General features: G+C 43.6%; 1 protein-coding gene across 1 annotated transcript in view; it reads left to right on the top strand.

Moving 5' to 3' along the window:
- Positions 1-20732, top strand: part of MCC (MCC regulator of WNT signaling pathway) — a 398823-nt gene that overhangs the window by 91993 nt on the left and 286098 nt on the right. Inside the window, exon 3 of the mRNA XM_044917088.1 lies at positions 5565-5779. Coding sequence (XP_044773023.1) covers positions 5565-5779 — 215 coding nt within the window. The remainder of the gene's footprint in view (positions 1-5564; positions 5780-20732) is intronic.

The following is a 20732-nucleotide window of genomic DNA, read 5'->3' as shown; positions in this document are numbered from 1 at the left end:
GACCACTAGATACAGACAGTGTCATAAGATACTATTAATCCAGGTCTCAGGACTGCCTAACCACTGTGTTATCATCTGCCTGTGATAGGATGAGAGGCCCCAACTCTCAAATGAAGGATGGAAAAGAAGGAACTGCGGGCAGAAAACAGAGGGGTAGCGAGGGTGGCCAGAGCACAGATACGATGAGTAACTCTTACATGCTCTGCTTTTGAGCTGCTCATGCTGCCGCTGGGCTGTGTGGCTTTCCTTCTGGTGCTGGCTGCCAGTTTGGGGAAGGCTAGTTGTCCTCTGGAGATAAGAGCTGGCCAAGTAGAATAGGGAAGCAAAGTGGGCCTGGGTGGCTCGGTCGGTTAGGCGTCTGCCTTCGGCTCTGGTCATGATCACGGAGTCCTGGGATCGAGCCCTGTGTTGGACTCCTTGCTCAGTGGGGAGCCTGCTTCTCCCTCTGCCTGCCGCTCCCCCTGCTTGTGCTCTCTCTCTCTTGTTCTCTCTCTCTCTCTCAAATAGGGAAGCAAAGTCTCTCAAACCCAATAACCAAAGTCTTGGACTTACTAATGGAATATTCCTTACTCAGAGAGACATAACTTTGACTCTGACCTAATTGGCTATATATTGTCTTTATAAGAACCTAGTATTAAAGTATAAAACCATTGATGAAATTTTGGTTTGGTGCCAAAGGTTTGTTTTTCAACAGCTACCTTCTACAAGCTGGGAGAGAGTATACTTTTGCCCCATATAGTGTTCCCTATTAAGTTGTCCAAAATGGGTTACAAATAACTAGAATTGTAAGATGGAACCAGATGATTGCTAACATTCATTGATCAGTTTATTATATGCCAGGGGTTGTCTAAACGTTCTAGTATTTTTTTTTAATTTAATTTTATTATGTTATGTTAGTCACCATACAGTACATCATTAGTTTTTGATGTAATGTTCCACGATTCATTTTTTTCGTATAATACCCAGTGCTCCATGCAGTACATGCCCTCCTTAATACCCATCACCAGGCTTACCCATCCCCCCACCCCCCTCCCCTCTAAAATCCTCAGTTTGTTTCTCAGAGTCCATAGTCTCTCATGACTCATCTCTCCCTCCAATTTCCCACCCCCTTTATTATTCCCTTCCTTCTCCTAATGTCCTCCATGCTATTCCTTATGTTCTACAAATAAGTGAAACCATATGATAATTGACTTTCTCTGCTTGACTTATTTCACTTAGCTTAATCTCCTCCAGTCCCATCCATGTTGATGTAAAAGTTGGGTATTCATCCTTTCTGATGGCTGAGTAATATTCCATTGTCTACATATTTTCATCTTGCTTAATTCTCACAACACCTCTGTGAAGAACACCTCAGTGTCCCCATTTTAAAGACGAAGAAACTGGGGCTTAGGCTAAGTAACTTGCTTGAGATCACATAGCTGGTCACAGTGACTCTTGATTTGACCCCACGCAATCTGATTATAAGACCCCAGCTCTTAACCACTATCCTATGCAAACAGGGCAATGTCAACAAAAATAAGCCAAGAGAGAGAAAATGTCCTCTTCTAAAACTGGGGAAAATGATTTAGTCATTCCTAGGCTGTGGGTAGAACTAAATAAGACAATATATGGACGATGCTTAGATTAGCACCGGGCTCCTAGTGGCCTCGAGTAGATGTTAGGTATCATGACGGTTGTTCCTGTCTCTGAGGTGACTTTAAGGTGTTCTGAATGCTTTGCCTTAGCCTCATGGGGGGTTTGGCCTGCTGGGAAGGTTGCACTGAGCCTTTGGTGAATAAGCACAGTGACTGCAGGAGCCGAACCCGGGTGGCACTTTGAAGGTGGGATTAGAGCACGAGTTTGCAGCTGCTACGTACCCAGCAGAACCAGGGTCTCAGTGTTTGGCGGACTTTCTATTTCAGTATTTCTCCGAGAGCAGGGTTTCCCCAGTGATGTAGTTTATAGACATGTCAAAACACCAGCTGTTTTCCATGATTTTCTGCTAAGGGAAACATTTAGAATCTGTGCTCTGCCACCTTTAAGCACGAAATATTTTGGTTTGAAATAAGAGAATACACCTTATCCCTTACTTCAGAGTGCCCTGAAGAATTACGGCAGGAGAAATGATGGCCTTCTCTGATCCTGGGCGTGCAGAGAACTCTAAGCCCAGGCAGTGCTTGGCCTCTGGTCTTTAAAGGGATGCCACACCGTCAGTGTCCTTATTGGCCCAGAGAGCAACAGCTCAGTTGGTTGTTATGGACTAAGCTTTGTATTCCCCCCAAATTCACATATCGAAGCCCTAGTGCCCCTATGTGAAGGGGTTTGGAGATATGACTTTGGGGAGATAATTAGAGTCAGATGAGATCATGATGATGGTGCCCTGATGATGGGATTAGTGTCCTTATAAGAGGAGACCAGAGAGCCTCGTGAGCATTGGGGGACAGTAGAATGGTAATGGTATCTGTTTTAAGGAAAAGAAAGCACAGCCACCTCCCCGAGTTCAACAGGTTTTTCTTGAGGTTAGCAAGGGAGTGAGGTAAGGCCGGCTATAGGCTGAGTGTGAGCCTGGAAACTTCATGATACTTCAAAAGGCAAAAGGAAGATGGTTATCAGACCTACAGTTTTGATGGTTTTCAGTGAGATCATCCTAATTAACTGACTAATTTTGCCTCAGGAATGTTGGTTTTTATCCAGAAAAATCAGATATGAAGTCACATTGAAAGAGAGTAATGGGAATAGGGAACTGTATTTAAAAAGTGCACTTCCCTTTCTGGGGTCCATTCACATGGATGCTAATGTGATTGACTTGTCTCCCTAGCAGAAGATCTGAGTTCCTCAACATCACTTGGGCAAAAATTGTTATGGTAATAGTGTGAGGGCCTTTTGATCTTGCTGATTAACATGGAGCTTGGCTAACTTGATTATATGACTCTGCCAGAAATTGGGTTTAGGTCTGTTAATACAGCATCATAAATTCAAATGAAGCTTCCTTGGGCTGTCTTATCCCAGAACTGTTGTATTTTATTATTTAAAAATGAGACTCCCTGTTTGCATAGAGATAAAGTTTAAGTGTATAATTTATTTTGATTTAAAAATTAATCTTCATGTTCCTTTTCCCGTTAAGAAGTGAAACCCTGTGGTACCACAACCATGGATAATTCAGCCATCCACTCACTAAATGTATATTAAATGCCTGACGTTGCAGGCTGTGTGTAAGGTACCAGGTCCTGTGGTGAAACATAAAGGCAAGGACCAAACCTATGCTTGCTTATCTTCCACGGGAGAGAGGAGGCCCTCTGTGACTCAAACCATTTTTCAACTCTGACCTCAGGCAGTCTTCTTGCCATATGTTGCTGGGCCAGGGCAGAGAATGTCACCCAGCTAGGCAGATGGCAGAGATCACTTGGCCGGGGGTGGGGTGGGGCATTTTGCAGTCTATATTGAAGGAAAGCAAAACCACCCTTGCAATACAGTTGACAGATTTTAATATTAAAAGAAACTTTGAGGGGTTTCTGGGTGGCTCAGTGGTTAAGCGTCTGCCTTCAGCTTGGGTCATGATCCCAGAGTCCTGGGATCAAGCCCCGCATCGGGCTCCCTGCTCAGCGGGAAGCCTGCTTCTCCCTCTCCCACTCCTCCTACTTGTGTTCCCTCTCTTGCTGTGTCTCTCTCTGTCAAAAAAATAAATAAAATCTTTAAAAAAAAAAAAGAAAGAAACTTTGAGGGGCACCTGGGTGGCTCAGTCGGTTAAGTGTCTGGCTTTGGCTCAGGTTCATGGTCTCAGGGTCCTGGGATCGAGCCCCGCATCAGGCTCCCTGCTCAGTGGGGAGTCTGCTTCTCCCTCTCCCCTGACCCCCGCTCATTCTCTCTCTCTCAAATAAATAAATAACTTTAAAAAATAAAAACAATAAAAAAATAAAAGAAGAAACTTTGAGCAGTTGCAAACATAGTGCTTTAATACAAAGATATGTCACTCCAGCCATACGGCACTGTACAGAGAGTATTGGGTCAGAATGACTGAAGATCAGACCATGAACCACAGGGGGAAAACATCCTAAGTGGTTCCAGACAAAGAAAGTTTACCTAATCACATTGATTAAACTCACCAATACCTGATAAGGGGAGATTGGACATTCATATCAGAACCCACTGTACATAATTTGTAGTTTGCTATATGTAATTACACTCAAGTAAATTATAGGGTAATTTGTATATGTTCTCATTTCGTAGCACAAATGGAATCATTTTAATGAGTCCCCTTTTTTGCCATTAAAAGTCATGTGTTGAAGACCCACCAATATGAAAACTTCACAGGCAGGAATTAAGATCTGTTGTGCTCACTGCTTCATCCCCGGTACCTAGCACAGTGCCTGTGTATAGACGTTTGTGATGTTTTCTAGCTGCCTAGGCCTTTTGAAATACTCTTCCTGTGTTTGGGAAAGGTCTCCCTTACAAATCCTGCCTCCCCAAAGCAGAAGCCAGAAAACAGATTTCCCAGCCTCCCTTGCAGCTAAGACACAGAGGCATGTGACCCAGGCTCCACCAGCCAGCTGCACCCAAGGGACTTCTGTTCAGAAGTGAGCAACACAGGGAAGAGGGCTTTGCCCCAAAACTAATTTTTCTAGCCACGGTGACAACTGAAGCATCAGGCTTTCTCCTCCAGAGAGCTTTCCCTGAACATCCCCACCCCTCTCCAGGTGTACTTTGTCATTGTACTTTCCCATTGTATTATACTTTTTAATATCTTTTATTAGGTTTTAATCTGTTGTAATGGTTAAGGTCATACTAGCTGCTCTCACCAACAAACCAAAAATATACAGTGACCAAAGGAATTTCCCTTTCCTCATCTCATGAGGTCAAAACAGGGTGCTTGGGATCAGCAGACAGCCCTGCGCAGGAGATCATTCAGGGACTCAGGCATCCTCCATCTTGTGGCCTCATCATCTGTACCCCATGGCTTCCAGGGGTGCCATGCCCATTTGAACCAGGCCAGAAGGCAGAGGGCATGGAGAATTGCACCCTGGGGGTTTTAGGAGCCAGGCCTTGAAGTGACTCTTGTCACTTCTGTTCACATTCTACTGCTCAGAACTCAGCCGCATGGCTACACCTAACTGGCAAACACCGTCTTGTTTCCTGTAGCTTCTTCCAAGTAAGAGAAAATTATGAGAAAGTGCCATTTCTGAACTTTCTGTCTTCTCACTTGCTCCCTTCTTCCTCAACTGGGGAAAACGATTACAGTAAGAAGGCTGATCATCCAGTAACCCTGTGCAAATCACAGACAGATGTGGCTCTGCTCTGGATTTCTTTTCCTTGGGTCTCTGGTGCTTTTTTGCCAAGTGGTTCTGTTTGGGGGGCATACAGTCATTGAATAGTTATTTCTGAACAATTGGCCTAAAACTGCTTTTATCTCCAGGTTCCCCATGTGTCTGTTTGAAAGAGAAAGTGCTTAGCACGCAGTCTGGGCGCCACATGTGTTCTGATATGCTGGCACGAGGAAGGCTTAGGGGGTTCCAGATCATTGCCTATTGGCCACCCGCAAGCTAATGAAGGAAACATCTTTTTATTTCCCCTGCCTCTCCTGGACGTAGGTGCCCTATCAGCAGCCAGGGAGAGCTGGGAGTACGACTCGGGAGCCAGGGACCTCCAGAGCCCGGACTTGCAGAGTCAGTGGGCCCTGCAGAAGCTTCTTGAGTACAGCGGACGCTCTTTGCATCAGCAGGCTGCTGACCTCCACAAACTGCTCACACAGTCACGGCATTTTGGCAGCTCTGTAGGAGGAAGCTATCTGGAGCTGGCCAACATGGTGAGTACTTTCTGGTTCATAGAACACATCTTTTGGCCTGTGTGTATTGCAGTACAGATAATTTGATTTTGAGCTCCAAGGGACATACTGGGTATTGTCTTTCTTCTGGAGCTAAACATTGTACCGTTGACAGCATTGCCAGGGATGTTAAGTGCTCCGAACACTTGTGATCAGTGACTTCACTCTCATCATCGAGAGCAAAGTGGCCTCCTAAAAGGCGTTTCAGTGAAGTCTGTAACTTGCATGGATTTAATTACTAGGGTAACGACATCAGCGTTTCCATGACTAGAGTACTTCTATGGTACCAGACATTCCAAATTGATAGGATATAATCCTTTCTGTTCCCTAATTTGGATGTTACTCATTTAAAATACAAAGAGGAAAACAATTCATTGAAAGTTTGATTATTGTTTCTGCTTGTACTTCAAAAGTATTTTCTGTTGACAACCACCCCCCCGCCCCACCATTGCCTTGTGGCGTCTATCTCCTTTAAAAATATATATTTTCTGCTGAAAAGAAACAGCTTACATTTTCATTATTAGTTACAGTTATTAGTAATTGTAATAATTACAATCATTATTAGTTCTTACAATTTCATTATTAGTTTAACTTTCCCTTTGACCTTGGGATGAATCACTACCGGGGTGGCCCTTTGGTGAAGAGCTATTGTCTTCCCTTTGAAGTTAGAGCTGTGGAACGCAGAGGGGTAGCTGATGGTCTGGTCCATTTTGGGTGACATGCAGGCAGTTTATAAATTGAGATTGCTATCCAAACACTGTGGGAAAGGTCTACAAACCTACCTGGCTTTTTTGAAACTGAAGTTTGAATGGTGGAATAAACATCTTGACAGCTTCACTTATGTATATATTTATAGTCTGCTTTGACATAGACTAGTGATTTTCAAACTTCTTGTGTTTGAAGTAAATTTTCTAATTCTGACATTTTAGGTGACATGTTTGAAGGAACTAACAATTAATTCTAAATATACCAGCAATAATTAAAATACAGTCCTTAGACAAATCCCAATTAAAGGATATTCTATAAAATACCTGATCAGTATTCTTCAAAACTGTCAAGGATACTAGAGGCAAGGCAAGTCTGAGAAAGAGAAACCGTCACAGCTCAGAGGAGCCTGAGAAGATATGACAACTAAATGTAATGTGGCACCCTGAATAGGACATTAGGTAAAAATCTAAGGAAACTTGGATAAATTATAGGCTTTATAAGTGTCAGTATTGGTTCATTAATTGTGACAACTATAACCATAATAATGTAAGATGTTAATAATAACAGAAACAGGGTGTGAGGTATTTGAGAACTATCTTTGCAACTTTTCTGTAAATCTATAACATACAGAAGTGTTCACTTTATTAAAATTCATGAAGTACACCCTTACAGTTTACACACTTTATGTGTATATGTTTTATGTCTATAAAAGCTTATGATGAACACATAATCAATAATGATGACTATTCATTGGGATACACTGAATAAGTAAAAAAAAGAAAGAAAAGGAGAGAGAGGCAGAAAGAAACAAAGAAACAAAGAAAAAAACAAAGATGGGACACCTGGGTGGCTCAGTCAGTTAAGCGTCTGCCTTCTGCTCAGGTCATGATCTCAGGGTCCTGGAATCGAGCCCCATGTCAGGCTCCCGGCTCAGTGGGGAGTCTGCTCCTTCCTCTCCCTCTGCCTCTCCCTTCCACTCGTTCTCTCTCTCTCTCAAATAAATAAAATCTTTAAAAAAAAGAAAGAAACATAGAAAGAAACTATAACCCCTCAAAGTTGTACACTCTTTTTTTTTTTTTAAAGATTTTATTTATTTATTCATGAGAGACAGAGAGAGAGAGAGAGGCAGAGGGAGAAGCAGGCTCCCAAGGAGCAGGGAGCCCGATGAGGGACTCGAATCCCAGGACCCTGAGATCATGACCTGAGCCGAAGGCAGACGCTTAACCATCTGAGCCACCCAGGTGCCCCCAAAGTTGTACACTCTTACTTAAGGTGATCCGTTGGTGGGAATGAGACCATAAATACAAATGCAGGAACTGAAGTCCTGTGACTTCATTATCACAATGTGATTTATTTTTTCACTGAATTGAACATTTCAAAATACTGGGGCACCTGGCTGGCTCAGTTGGTTAAGCATCCAAGTCCTGATTTCCAGGGACATAATCTCAGGGTGGTGAGATCAAGCCCTGCATCAAGCCCCTAGTGGGGCTCTGTGCTCAGCGGGGAGTCTGCTTGAGATTCTCTCTCCCTCTCCGTTTGCCCATCCGCTCCTCCCCCACCCCCACATGTACTCTCACGCTCTCTCTCTCTCTTTAAAAAACAAAAAAAGTTTGAAAATTTCAAAATACTATTTAAACTCACAGACCCTAGGTAATGTCCTTGGACCCTGTGGTAGGGTGCATTTTTTTTTTTAAAGATTTTATTTATTTATTTATTTGAGAGAGAGAATGAGAGAGAGAGAGCACATGAGAGGGGGGAGGGTCAGAGGGAGAAGCAGACTCCCTGCTGAGCAGGGAGCCCGATGCGGGACTCGATCCCAGGACTCCAGGATCATGACCTGAGCCGAAGACAGTCGCTTAACCAACTGAGCTACCCAGGCACCCGGTAGGGTGCATTTTTGAACCCCGATTCCTCACCCTTTCCTGTATCTTCACCATTTGTCTTGTGACTTTGGAGTCCTCCTACCAAATGTGAGAAATAATAAATGATCATGATTTCAACCATCGCATTTAGGGCAGTTTGCTTCACAGCAATAGTTGACTCAGGCTCTGTTCACCGGGACCCATGGAGCCCGCTTTGAGGAATACCTCACATAGGCAGCCAAAGAAAGCAAATACACTCTCTAAACTGCACACCCGGGCCGTCCCTTCACTTATGTACTCACATTACACATAATTTAAGTTCCTACTAAAACAAATCCTGAACTAATAAAATTAAGCTCTGTTTTTTTAATAGCTACTAAGAGCAAAAGACATTTTTATCAGTGTCCAGTTCGGAGACAGAAAGCGCACAGTAATTCACACAGGGAAGTTTAACATAAAAAATGATTAACTAGTCGCAGGAGATTACTTACTAAGGAGTAAAGAAAATTCTAACGAACACGGGTAGCATGTGTAAAGAGCAGCCACTCCCTCCAGAGCGGAGGCATAGTGCTCCAAGAGGGCCCTCTCCTCAGCAGACCCCACTGAAAGGGAGCGGCTGGGGACCACTGGATGGCAGAGAAGTTCCCTGAGACGCTACAGGCCAGGGCTGCTGAGCAGGAAGCCAGCCCTCTGGAGTGTCAGCTCAGCTTGCTGGAGGCCACCCATTTGGGTGTCCACAAGACTCGTTGAGCATCACTAGGAAGGTGCCCACTGAGATGTCCACTGAGGAATTCACTGGGAAGCGGCCTGCTGCTGCTTGGTGCCAGAAATCCACTGGGAAGTCCCCCAAATGGTGCCACCAAATGGGGTGACACTGGCTGTCCTGTGCTCCTGGCCTCCATCCACCATAAGAGCGAGCAGGGAAGAAGAGCAGCACAGAACCAGGATGAGAATTCCTTATTGAAAAAGAGGGGCACCTGGGTGGCTCAGAGGGTTGAGTGTCTGGCTCTTGGTTTTGGCTCCATTGTGATCTTGGGGTTGTGGGGTCAAGCCCCGTGTTGGGCTCTGTGCTCAGCGCAGAGTCTGCTTGGGATTCTTTCTCTCCCTCTGTCCCTCCCACTCATGCTCACTCTCTCTCTCTCTAAAATAAATGAATCATTTAAAAAAAGGAGAGGGGTGCGTGGTGGCTCTGTCATTAAGCGTCTGCCTTCAGCTCGGGTCATGGTCCCAGGGTCCTGGGATCGAGCCCCGCATCGGGTTCCCTGCTCGGCGGGAGGCCTGCTTCTCCCTCTCCCACTCCCCCTGCTTGTGTTCCCTCTCTCGCTGTCTCTCTCTCTGCCAAATAAATAAATAAAATCTTAAAAAAAAAAAAAAAGGAGAAATGTTTACAGGGTCCAGCTTCACTATCACAAAGCAAGGCAAGGAAAGATGGATTTGAAGATGAGAGGCAATAAATCAATAACTGGCACTGGCATTTTTAGCATTGAGAATCTTCTGGGAGCTTCCTATAAAAGCTTTTACCTTTCTAAGAATCCCTTCCTTTTCTTCTACCACCAAATACCTGTCTTCTCCTTCTACCAAAGACAGTGGATATTACGACTTTGAGGTTTAACACACTGTTCAAAATGCAAAGGCAACAAGATGGTGGTGTACATAGAAGCTTATAGCAGCTAGAGTTTTATCCGAGAAGTGGATGGCTACCCGTGGTCTAGACTAAGGGTTTATTACAAGGGGTAGACCTGACACGAATGTGGGAGCTGGGCGAGTGATCTGTGCAGGCTGTTGACTCTGCATCTAGGGTTGAACCTAAAGTTCCTCCAAGTCCATCAGATCCACATATGAGAAGGAAAGCTGAGAGCAGAGGAGGCAAAGACAAGCCAGCATGCATGAGGACAACCTGAGACCCATACGGACACAGTGGACCCCACTTCTGTTCTCTTACTACCACGACCAACCTCAGTGCTGTGGGGGACCTGCAGGGGACATTGGCCCCCTCTTATCCTGGAGCTGCACACACACCTGGCCCAGGACTCAGAGCAGCAGGAGGAGGAGACCTAGGGTATCTGGAGCTGCCACAAGCCCGATACACCAGTAGGTAAGCAGCCCCTTAACCGTAACGTCCAGAAATCTTCACTTCTACCTCCTGGATTTCACACAGGTCTCTCAGGGCCGTACAGAATCACACAGGCAAGAGAACTCTGGGAAATGGCGTTCCAGCTTAGCTAAATGGACAGGGCAGTGGCAAAACTGCCAGTACCACGTAAACCTAATTCAGAAGGCGATCAGCAAAGCAAGATGAGACCCTTCAGGAGCTTAGTAAAGAGAGATGCCTTGGGAAAGATGCATCGTCGGCTCTCTGATGGATTTTCTCTCTGAAGATTTGTCCTGCAGCGAAGAGTCTAAGTATTAATTGTGATGTGATAGATTCTGAGTAGTGATATATTTAAGTATTATAAAACATAACTGAAGTTTTACTTTTTAGCTATGACACCGATAAATTTCTGAATGGAGTATCAATTTCTGATAGGTTCTTTTCAGCCATCCTACTTGTTTTAAGTATTCATTATCAGCTTTATTAATTTTTACTAATAAAGACATTACCTAATTGATGGCAATTAAAAGTAATTATTCTGTAAAAGAAGTCATGCACAAGATATAAAGTATTTGAAGCAATACAGAAAGTTGATGAAATGTTGAAGTCATCATTTGTCTCCCCATTTCCCCTCATTTAGAAGGTCTTCACCAAATTTTTATTTATTTTTTTATGTATCCCTGAATTGCTTTTTTTTTTTTAATTTTTATTTATTTGACAAAGAGAGACACAGTGAGAGAGGGAGCACAAGCAGGGGGAGTGGGAGAGGGAGAAGCAGGCTTCCCGCCGAGCAAGGAGCCCGACGCGGGGCTCGATCCCAGGACCCTGGGATCCTGACCCAAGCCGAAGGCAGACACTCAATGACTGAGCCACCCAGGTGCCCCCCTGAATTGCTTTTAATTTAGAGAACTTTCCATTTCTCCTTTTGTAATTTTAAGATGCTATGATCATATGGAGCTTTCCAAACTCGGGATGACCACATCAAAGCCTTTGTTCAAGAGATGTATCCTGATTGTGGTTAAAGCAAGCTGATTGTTCTGTGAGCACCCTCTTCTGGGCATTGTTCAGAATCAAAGAACAAGAGATTCTTAAGCACATGGCATGCTGATCACTCTTCAAGTTTTCAGAGAATTGAGACAGTACAAATAAAATACTGGATTTTTGAGAGGGGTGACAGAAGGGTCTAGAATATAGGGTAGATAGAAACTTTTCAGAATCTTGAATTGTTACTTCCAAATGATTAAAGCTGAATTTTAATAAGTAAACAAATTAGGTTCTGTGGAGAGACAAATAATACTGTTGGCTTTGTGTTGTTTGTTACCTGAAAAGCCAACTCTCCCTGCTCTGTGAGTTTTCCCTAACATTTCAAATGATGACTTTCTAGGCACACTTTGCCTCATTTCTATGCAGATGGAGAGCAGTTCTGCATTCTGCATCCTGTTCTTCAAGGCCAGCTTCCTTTAGAATCCTTTGGACAATTTGGCTTCAACTTGGCCCATTTTAAGATTTAATTTCATACTTCAAGTATTTTTGCAAATGTGATTTACATTTTTACCTGTGCTAAAAGTCTGGCGTGCTACCCATTGCACCATAGAGCCTGCAGTGAGTTCCAAGGAGATTTACAAGGAGAAAAAAAAGACAGTTATGAGTTGTACAGATAAAAGTAGTGAATTTAAAAACTGAGATAACAGGGCACCTGGATGGCTCAGTCGTTAAACGTCTGACTCTTGGTTTTGGCTCAGGTCATGATCTCAGAGTTGTGAGATTGAGCCCTGCATGGGGCTCAGTGCTGGGTGTGGAGCCTGCTTAAGATTCTCTCTCCCTCTCCCTCTCTTCCTTCCCCCCACTCCCCCGAGCATGTGTGCACTCTCTCACTCTCTAAAAAAAGAAAAGAAAAGAAAAGTAAACGAAAAATCTTCAAAATGTGTGTGAATAAATAAGGAATTTATCAGTAAATAAGGAATAAATAAGTAGTGGCAAGATAGGTAAGAGTCACCTTTTTGGTTAACCACTTGACCAACTCCTCATGTCTCATGCTAGCTTTTGGTGTTTCCCCCTTTCTTCATTCCAAGTATGGGATACTGGGTTTTTATTTCCAAATTATTTTTATTTATTTTCTTATTCTTATGTTAATCCCCATACATTACATCATTAGTTTTAGATGTAGTGTTCCATGATTCATTGTTCGTGCATAACACCCAGTGCTCCATGCAGAATGTGCCCTCCTTAATACCCATCACCAGGCTAACCCATCCTCCCAGCCCCCTCCCCTCTAGAACACTCAGTTTGTTTTTCAGAGTCCATCGTCTCTCATGGTTCATCTACCCCTCCGATTTCCCCCCCTTCATTCTTCCCCTCCTGCTACCTTCTTCTTCTTCTTTTTCTTTTTCTTAACATATATTGCATTATTTGTTTCAGAGGTACAGATCTGAGATTCAATAGTCTTGCACAATTCACAGTGCTTACCAGAGCACATACCCTCCCCAGTGTCTATCACCCAGTCACCCCATCCCTCCCACCCCACCCCCCCACTCCAGCAACCCTCAGTTTGTTTCCTGTGATTAAGAATTCCTCATATCAGTGAGGTCATATGATACATGTCTTTCTCTGTTGGACTTATTTCGCTCAACATAATACCCTCCAGTTCCATCCACGTCGTTGCAAATGGCAAGATCTCATTCCTTTTGATGGCTGCATACTATTCCATTGTGTACCACACAATGTGTACCACATCTTCTTTATCCATTCATCTGTCGATGGACATCTTGGCTCTTTCCACAGTTTGGCTATTGTGGACATTGCTGCTATAAACATCGGGGTGCACGTACCCTTTCGGATCCCTACTTTTGTATCTTTGGGGTAAATACCCAGTAGTGCAATTGCTGGATCATATGGTAGCTCTATTTTCAACTTTTTGAGGAACCTCCATACTGTTTTCCAGAGTGGCTGCACCAGCTTGCATTCCCACCAACAGTGTAGGAGGGTTCCCCTTTCTCCGCATCCCCACCATCTGTCGTTTCCTGACTTGTTAATTTTAGCCATTCTGACTGGTGTGAGGTGGGGATATTGGGTTTTTTTAAATACTTGTCAGCTGCCAACATCCTTATTATAGCTCACTCTTGTTTAGATCAGCTGTCTTGATGTTTTCGAGTCAAGGGATATGAAAACTCTTAAAACATTATCAAAAATTTGGAAATAAAGGATAAATGGAGGCCTTTTAAAAGTCATATTAGAGCCCCCTACAAGCCATCTGATGCTATAGGAGATGGAGCTTTGTTTGGCTTACTGTTTACAAAAGAAGGGTAGCAGAATGTGCCACCCCAAAATATGAGTGTCTGTGTATAGGACACGTCACTCCCAAATGTGCCTCTATGGTATTTTGGTTAGTTTGAGCTTTAGGTACTTGAAAAACAGCAAGTGCAGGGAGAGGCTTTCTCTGCACTCCCTATATCTGCCTAAAGACAGATCCTCCAAAAGGAACTCAACTGTCATTGATCCTCTCCCGGGAGATACATCAACTAGGGCAAACTGACTCCTATCACAGGAAAGAAGAGTAGAAGTCATCCCCACACCCAGACAGACTTCATCACAAACTGCCATTCCTCCCGTCTGCTCTTCCAAGGACCCAATCATCTTTCCCCCAAATAATTTACTCTCCCCTGAGAGGCCTATATCCCCCTACCCTTTCCCTATTAAGATGGTATTTAATCCTGAATTCTAAGCCACCTCAGGGAGGTACTTACTCATTTTTCCCTGGGCATCTCCCACGTATACAAGAGGTATACGTGTTAATAAACTTTTGTTTCTTTTTCTCTTGTTAATCTGTTTATTACAGGGGTCTCTGCTAAGAACTTGGAAGGGGAGAGGAATGGGGTGTCTGGCTGGTTCAGTCGGTGGATCCTGCAACTTTTGATCTCTGGGTTGTGAATTCAAGCTCCATATTGGGTGTAGAGATTACTTAAAAATACAATCTAAAAAAAAAAAAGAAGGGTAAAGGGAATATTATTTGGGTATGAATTTGCAGAAGATTGGTAACTTCTCAATGATTTTTGTGCAGGTAAAGATGTAAATTTTTTTTCCAGCGGAAAAGATAACCTCAAATGTTACATTGTATTTGCCCTGGTAAGACATTAACCAGTTTGTTTGTTTTTAAAGTAACCTCTACACACAATGTGGGGCTCGAACCCACGGGCCTGAGAACAAGAGTCAAAAGCTCCACCAACTGAGCCAACCGGGTACTCCCACTAACCAGTTTTGTGACTGACTTTGCTGTCTTACTCCAGCGCTCTCCCCCCCGCCCCCCCCCACCGCGATTATATAGCCTCTCCTATCCTTCTTTGAATCAGCTTTACTATCCTGCTAGGTTCTTCAATAAATTAGGTAAATCTTAGAACAATGCTCATTCTGTATTTATATGAAAGTCATGTTTTTCCTTTTATTGAAAATTATATTTTGACACTCTATTCTCTTTTTTGGTTTGTTTATTGCTAGTGAAAATAGAGAACTGGATAGGAGTTAACAAATGCAGCCCTTATTGCTTGCCATGTAAATCCCCCCTGGTCATTACCTTTAGATTAGGCTTGTCCCAATCAGCCTCGTACTGGCCCTTTCCTTTCTTATTTCTTACAGGACTTTAAATCCTTTTCTTCTTCTTTGTCTTTTATACCCACCTCCATCCCCCGCCCCACCACCCTCACCTCTTTTCTGGAGAAAAATCCCCCCACATCGCCTTACCCCTGACGTCCTAGTTTCTGAAGCTGGTACTTCCTGGAAGGGACTAGAAAGGAACATAGAGTCCTGTAGAGTCCTGTAAATTCTTTAGCCCCAAAGAAATTCATTGCATCTGCAGGGAAACTGGGAACGGGTGGTGTGAAGCTCTACCAGGTTTTACAAACAGGGTACTTTAGTTCAATCCTCGGTCAACAAAAAAGATAATATGGGTGTATTTACAAACTACCATTTTAGCTCACGCTTTTGTTGATTACATGGCATGGAAGCATACAGAAGTTGCCAGAAAAAAAGGCACTAGAGTGGAAGAGTTACTTCTTTGAGACTTATTTGCCTTTTGGGAGATTTCCATTATTGTACAGAGATGATTTATTATGGTGTATACTAATTCTTTGTAAAGATTGAGTTGTGAAAAAGCCCTCACAAGTACTTTTTAATCTCTGAAGTCCTCTGCAGTGATAAAATTGAGATGAAGTTCCAACATCCTTTTGAAATTACAAAACTCCTTACAGAAAAAATTTTAAATTTGACAGAGGTCTTTATTTGTGAAAATGAAGATGCTCTCAAAGGATTGTTGCTTACTATTATTACTATTATTAGTATAAAATCTGCAAATTTAGGATCAGTGGTTTAAGTTAGTGTGTTTTTGTTTTTGTTTTTTTTCCTGGAGAGGTTCTCTGTTCTTATTTAGCAGAATCTGAACTTATTCATATTTTTCCCCCTCTGCTCTTAGTTTAGCTTCTGTTTCCTCCGTGTCTTTGTCACAAACGGAAAGACTGGCCAACTTATAGGGTGGCCAGAGGAATCCCCATCTTTTCCCCTTCTAGTTTATTCAGATTGTGAAGAGATGTTAATCTGACAGTCCTTACCAACAAATTATCGTAAGATACACAAAAGGCAGGCATACCACCCTTATGAAGCTTTTAATCTTGGGAATGAATGGAGTCCCTGCATAACACATGTTCATTCTACTAGAGAACAATGGCTCCCAGATATTGCAAATCCATGGACCAGTAACATTTCAAAAAATTGAGACTTACCAACTTTTTATTTTGCCAAAAATCAAAAGCCACTCTACCTACTATCTAATACCACCATCATTCCATAAAAGAGAGGACTTTTTGGGCACAAATATAGGTAGGCATCTCTAAATAAGTAAATAAATGGAAAAGATAAATTTAACTTCATGGAAGAATTCACAGTTGTTCTTGTTTTCCCATATCTCCATTAACTGGTGGGAACTTTGGCATGGATGAGGTTCTGTAGCAGGGTAACTGCGGATGTGGACTTTACTCACATATCCTGTGCTTGTATGTCTGACATTGGGTAAGTCATTTAACCTGTTAGCATCTGTGTTCTCATAAAATAGGGATAATAATACCTTCTTCATATGGTTGTCCTGGAAACTAAACAAGATGATGTGTAGAAAGTGCTTAATACAATGACTCATGCAAGTAGGTGCTCAATAAATACTCATGGTTGTTACTGCTGTTTTCCCCACCTAGTTATCAGAAATAAGCCTTGAGAGCTACTTACAAGTGGATAAGTTTGGGGTGGAAACAATTTGGAAACAAAAACTTAAAACATTCTGAAGAAATGACATCTCAAGAAGATACCGAGATTTTGAGATATTGAGTGCTTTTTTATGAGCTAGGAGTAGTCTCAAAGATGTTGTTGTTAAAAATTATGAGTAATCCTATATGTAGAATTCACACGGAAATACCAGATCATGCAAAAGGGTAATAATTCCTATCTTTGTCTAACCCCTCCATTTGAAAAATGGGGGTATGGAAGCCCAGATCAAAAAAGTAGTAGGACCAGGACTGGAGGGTGGGTTTCCTGACACCCCACTGTACCCCTGCCCCAGACTAGGGGATGGCCCTCACCATTGGCAAGAGAAGGAACAGCTGCTGGTGGGAAACAGGGGACCCCTGTGTCCTCTCCTTAGGATCTTTGCTATGGGTTCTGGGTCACTCTTCTGTTCTGCTGTTTGGTGCTGGGTTGGTGGTTCTTATGTCCTCTACTGTCTTTTGTGGAGGTAACATTCAACCATTTGTTAAAATGTTGGCATGCTTCTCTACCAGGCCCCCCACTGCCCTGGCTACCTGGCGCCATCCGCTGTCCCCCAGGAATGCCCAACCTCCCCGTGGTTCAGCCTCTGAGGGGAGGGTGCTGCCCTGCAGGGCCTGGTACTGCTGCCAGCTGGCATCTTCCAGGCAAATGTTCTAGATGCTTGTGGCTGGGCCACATCCAGCTGTTAAATGTTTTAAGTATCTCTTCTGCCCTCTGGCAACCTGTGGGAACAAAACAATAAATCCGGTTTTAGGGCCTGATAACAATGTGGACGTCAACAGATAGTGAGGAGGCAGGAAGCCCTCTGATCTTCCTCTCTTAGAAATTCTTTAAAATGATCCTGTTGGAGGGGGACACCTGGCTGGCTCAGTCGGTAGAACACACGACTCTTGATCTCGGGGTTGTGAGTTCAAAGCCCCGTGTGAGGTGTAGAGATTCCTTAAAAAAAAAAAAAATCTTAAAAAAATGATTCTGTTGGATAGTTCAATAGGGGTTCATGTTTTATTCTGCTTTCTACTGTCTTTGGGGGTAAGACCTCTGGTTTGCCAGGATAAAGGAATTTTGTCAATTTTAAAGTACACACTAGAGGGCAGTGGCCCCATGTGTGGACACCTGACAATTACCACTTTCTCTGCATTTCTCCGCCCTTCCTTTGTATAGGGGAGGGGGAGAGGAGTCTTCCTCCACATCATACAAAGCTATTTATGTCTGAAGTGTTTTATGAACACAGAGCAGCTGCTTGGGAGCAGCCAGTCTGTCATTCCTCGTAGTTTCTTTTCCATCCTTCTTCCAATCACTTCTCAGTGGGGCTTTAGTAGTAGACTTAGTTATTGTTCACATCGTAATGTCCTTTGTCTTTCTTTTTTTTTTTTAAGACAAGGCACAGAAAAGGTGGGAAACAAACATTCCTAATTGGGGGCAGTATGGTTTTCTATCTTTGCATCTTTGCATTTTCAGATAAAGTCATCAATTAAGAATGAAGAGAAAAATATGGTGAAGGGTCCTTGTATTTTGCATGTGCAGAGGCAAAAACCATTTACCCAAGTCTGCAGAGCTGCCCCCTTGGCCATGATCACTAAGGAGAATCATGTTTCAACTGTGTTTACCTCTCCTGAGGGTTCCTAAGTAGTAGGAGGCCTGCTTGCTGAGAGAGGCGTAGCCAGTCTGTGTGATAGAGAGAGGGGGTAGGGGTGAGTGGGTTTAGAGACCGTGAAGCCACGAGGCTGTGTGTTTGCGGAGCTCTAGGGTATTAAGAGAGAAGTTCCGGTGCAGCTGATCGTGGCACGGCGTTCAAGAGGAAAGCAAAGGGACACTAAGACGTACGTCAGTGGATTATTTATGAATCTACCTTTCATGGAATCTGAGGAACCTAAATAAAGGGTTTGGTTTATTTTTAATTATTTTTGGTTGTTGTTCCTTTGAAAGGGATAACCCTCTGAGCCTGGATTCTGTGAGTCCCTTAGATTTATAAAAGTTGTAGATAGAATACACTTAGTGGGGTGTGTTTCTGAATTTGTGAGATCTACAGCAGTTGTGTTCATACATACATACATATATCTAGATCTATAAATTGTTGAAGTGTTTGAAGTGTTTGTTCACTATGTTTATTCTTAGGCACTTATGGGAGATAAGACGCTCTTTTTTGCATTCACCAACTAGAGGCCTGGAGTGGGGAGAGGGAGAGGACATCTGGATCCTCATAACAGCCTTTGCTCTGCAACGCGGTGACAGGGATTCCCTCTGCATTTCTCTTGGTGTTGCTAATATTTATTGAGCATTTACTGTACACCACATATTGTGTTAAGTGCTCGGCATGGATTATCTTGCTTAGTGCTCACAATAACCAGATGCCATACGTGTGGTTATGATCCCCGTTTAGAGATGAGGAACGTGAGGTTCAGGGAGGTTGCCCGCGGTGTAACCGTGAGCATGCAGCAGGCTGAGATTGCAGTGCAGGCTGTCTGGAGGGAGGCTGCCGGTGGTGCCGTCACCAAACCATCCCTTCTCGTGACCAGATCGACAGGGTGCACTGCGGTCTCACACACCCTGAGCTGGCTACGGGCTTTCTGACCTTATTCCTTCTGAGTACAGCCAAGATACCCTGGCTGTTCTGGGGAGAGCCTGGGCCATCTCTCTCTCTGTTTCTCTCTCTCTGTCACGCACACACACACTCATTGGTTCGGTTTTCGTGTCTCTGATTCGTATAAGACATTGCCACTGGAGAGTAATTAAAACCTCTGGTGGATTTATGGTGGGGCCTCCTGACATGCTTGTGTAGTTCTTTGTGCCTAGATGACAGGGAAGATTAGCATTAAATGTTGAGAGAAATGCACCTGCCACTGTGCTGCGGTTAGAGGCATCTATTAAAGATGCATTTGGAACGCAGAGGCCTCCGTCTAATTTCCAGGAATAGTGCAGGCTTCCTTCAGCTCCACTTAAAAGGGGAGAGAAGAAGAGTTAGTGGGGAGAGAGGTGGACCCTCATCTTCACTTGTCGGTAGATTCTTCAGGGGCCGAGGAGTAATCTCTTCACCAGTCCTGTGTCTCTTGGGTCTTTGAGGTAATTATCCTTGTGCCATGGCTGAGGGCAAAACCTGTCCCGAGAGACAGAAGCAGGCAGAAGGACTAATGTGTCCTGCTATTGTTCCTGCTACTAATTGGTCACATTGGTTAAGTGTCTATTATGGGCTGGATATTCCTAGGGGGAGTCTCACCTGCATCATCTCGTCTAATCCGTAGATGGCCAGCCCCTCTTTGAAGCCTGAGCCTTTCCAGCCTTCCCTCAACTATCACTTACTGTGCCATTTGTTTCTCCGGGGGTCGGGGGAAGGCGCTGCCTGCTTGGAAGAGTGGCATTCACACAGCTCAAGAGGAAATACACATTGCCAGTGACTAAGGCAGAAAAGGACTAGCTGACTTATGAATTATGTGTCAATTTTACTTCTACTGAGAAGGCTCATTTTGTTGTTAGTTTATAGTCCATGTTTACAGATGTCAGTATAATAGGTTTCACGCTAAAATGTAATAATAATTAGTAGTAGCAATTATAATAACCCAAATGTCAACTGTCCCTTTGTCCTTCAGTTTCAGTGTCTATCTGTGCTATCTCTAATTTTGCCCTCATTGCGACCCAGAATTGGAACTCAGGGAAAAGAATCTATGGTCACAAATGAATTGGTGAGCGGGGCACCTGGCTGGCTCAGTCAGTAGGGTGTGCAACTCTTGATCTCAGGGTTGTGGGTTTGAGCCCCACGTTGGGTGTAGAGATTACTTAAAAATAAAATCTTAATGGGGTGCCTGGCTGGCTCAGGCAATGGAGCATGCGACTCTTGATCTCGGGGTGTGAGTTTGAGCCTCGTGTTGGATGTAGAGATTACTTTAAACAAATCTTAGCAGCGCCTGGGTGGCTCAGTCAGTTAAGCATCCAACTCTTGGTTTCGGCTCAGGTTGTGATCTCACAACCCATCCACCTG

This window comes from Neomonachus schauinslandi, chromosome 7 (assembly GCF_002201575.2).
Source record: "Neomonachus schauinslandi chromosome 7, ASM220157v2, whole genome shotgun sequence".
NCBI lineage: Eukaryota > Metazoa > Chordata > Mammalia > Carnivora > Phocidae > Neomonachus > Neomonachus schauinslandi.
The sequence above is the reverse complement of the archived record's forward strand: the minus strand, read 5'-3'. Positions and strand labels throughout refer to the sequence as shown.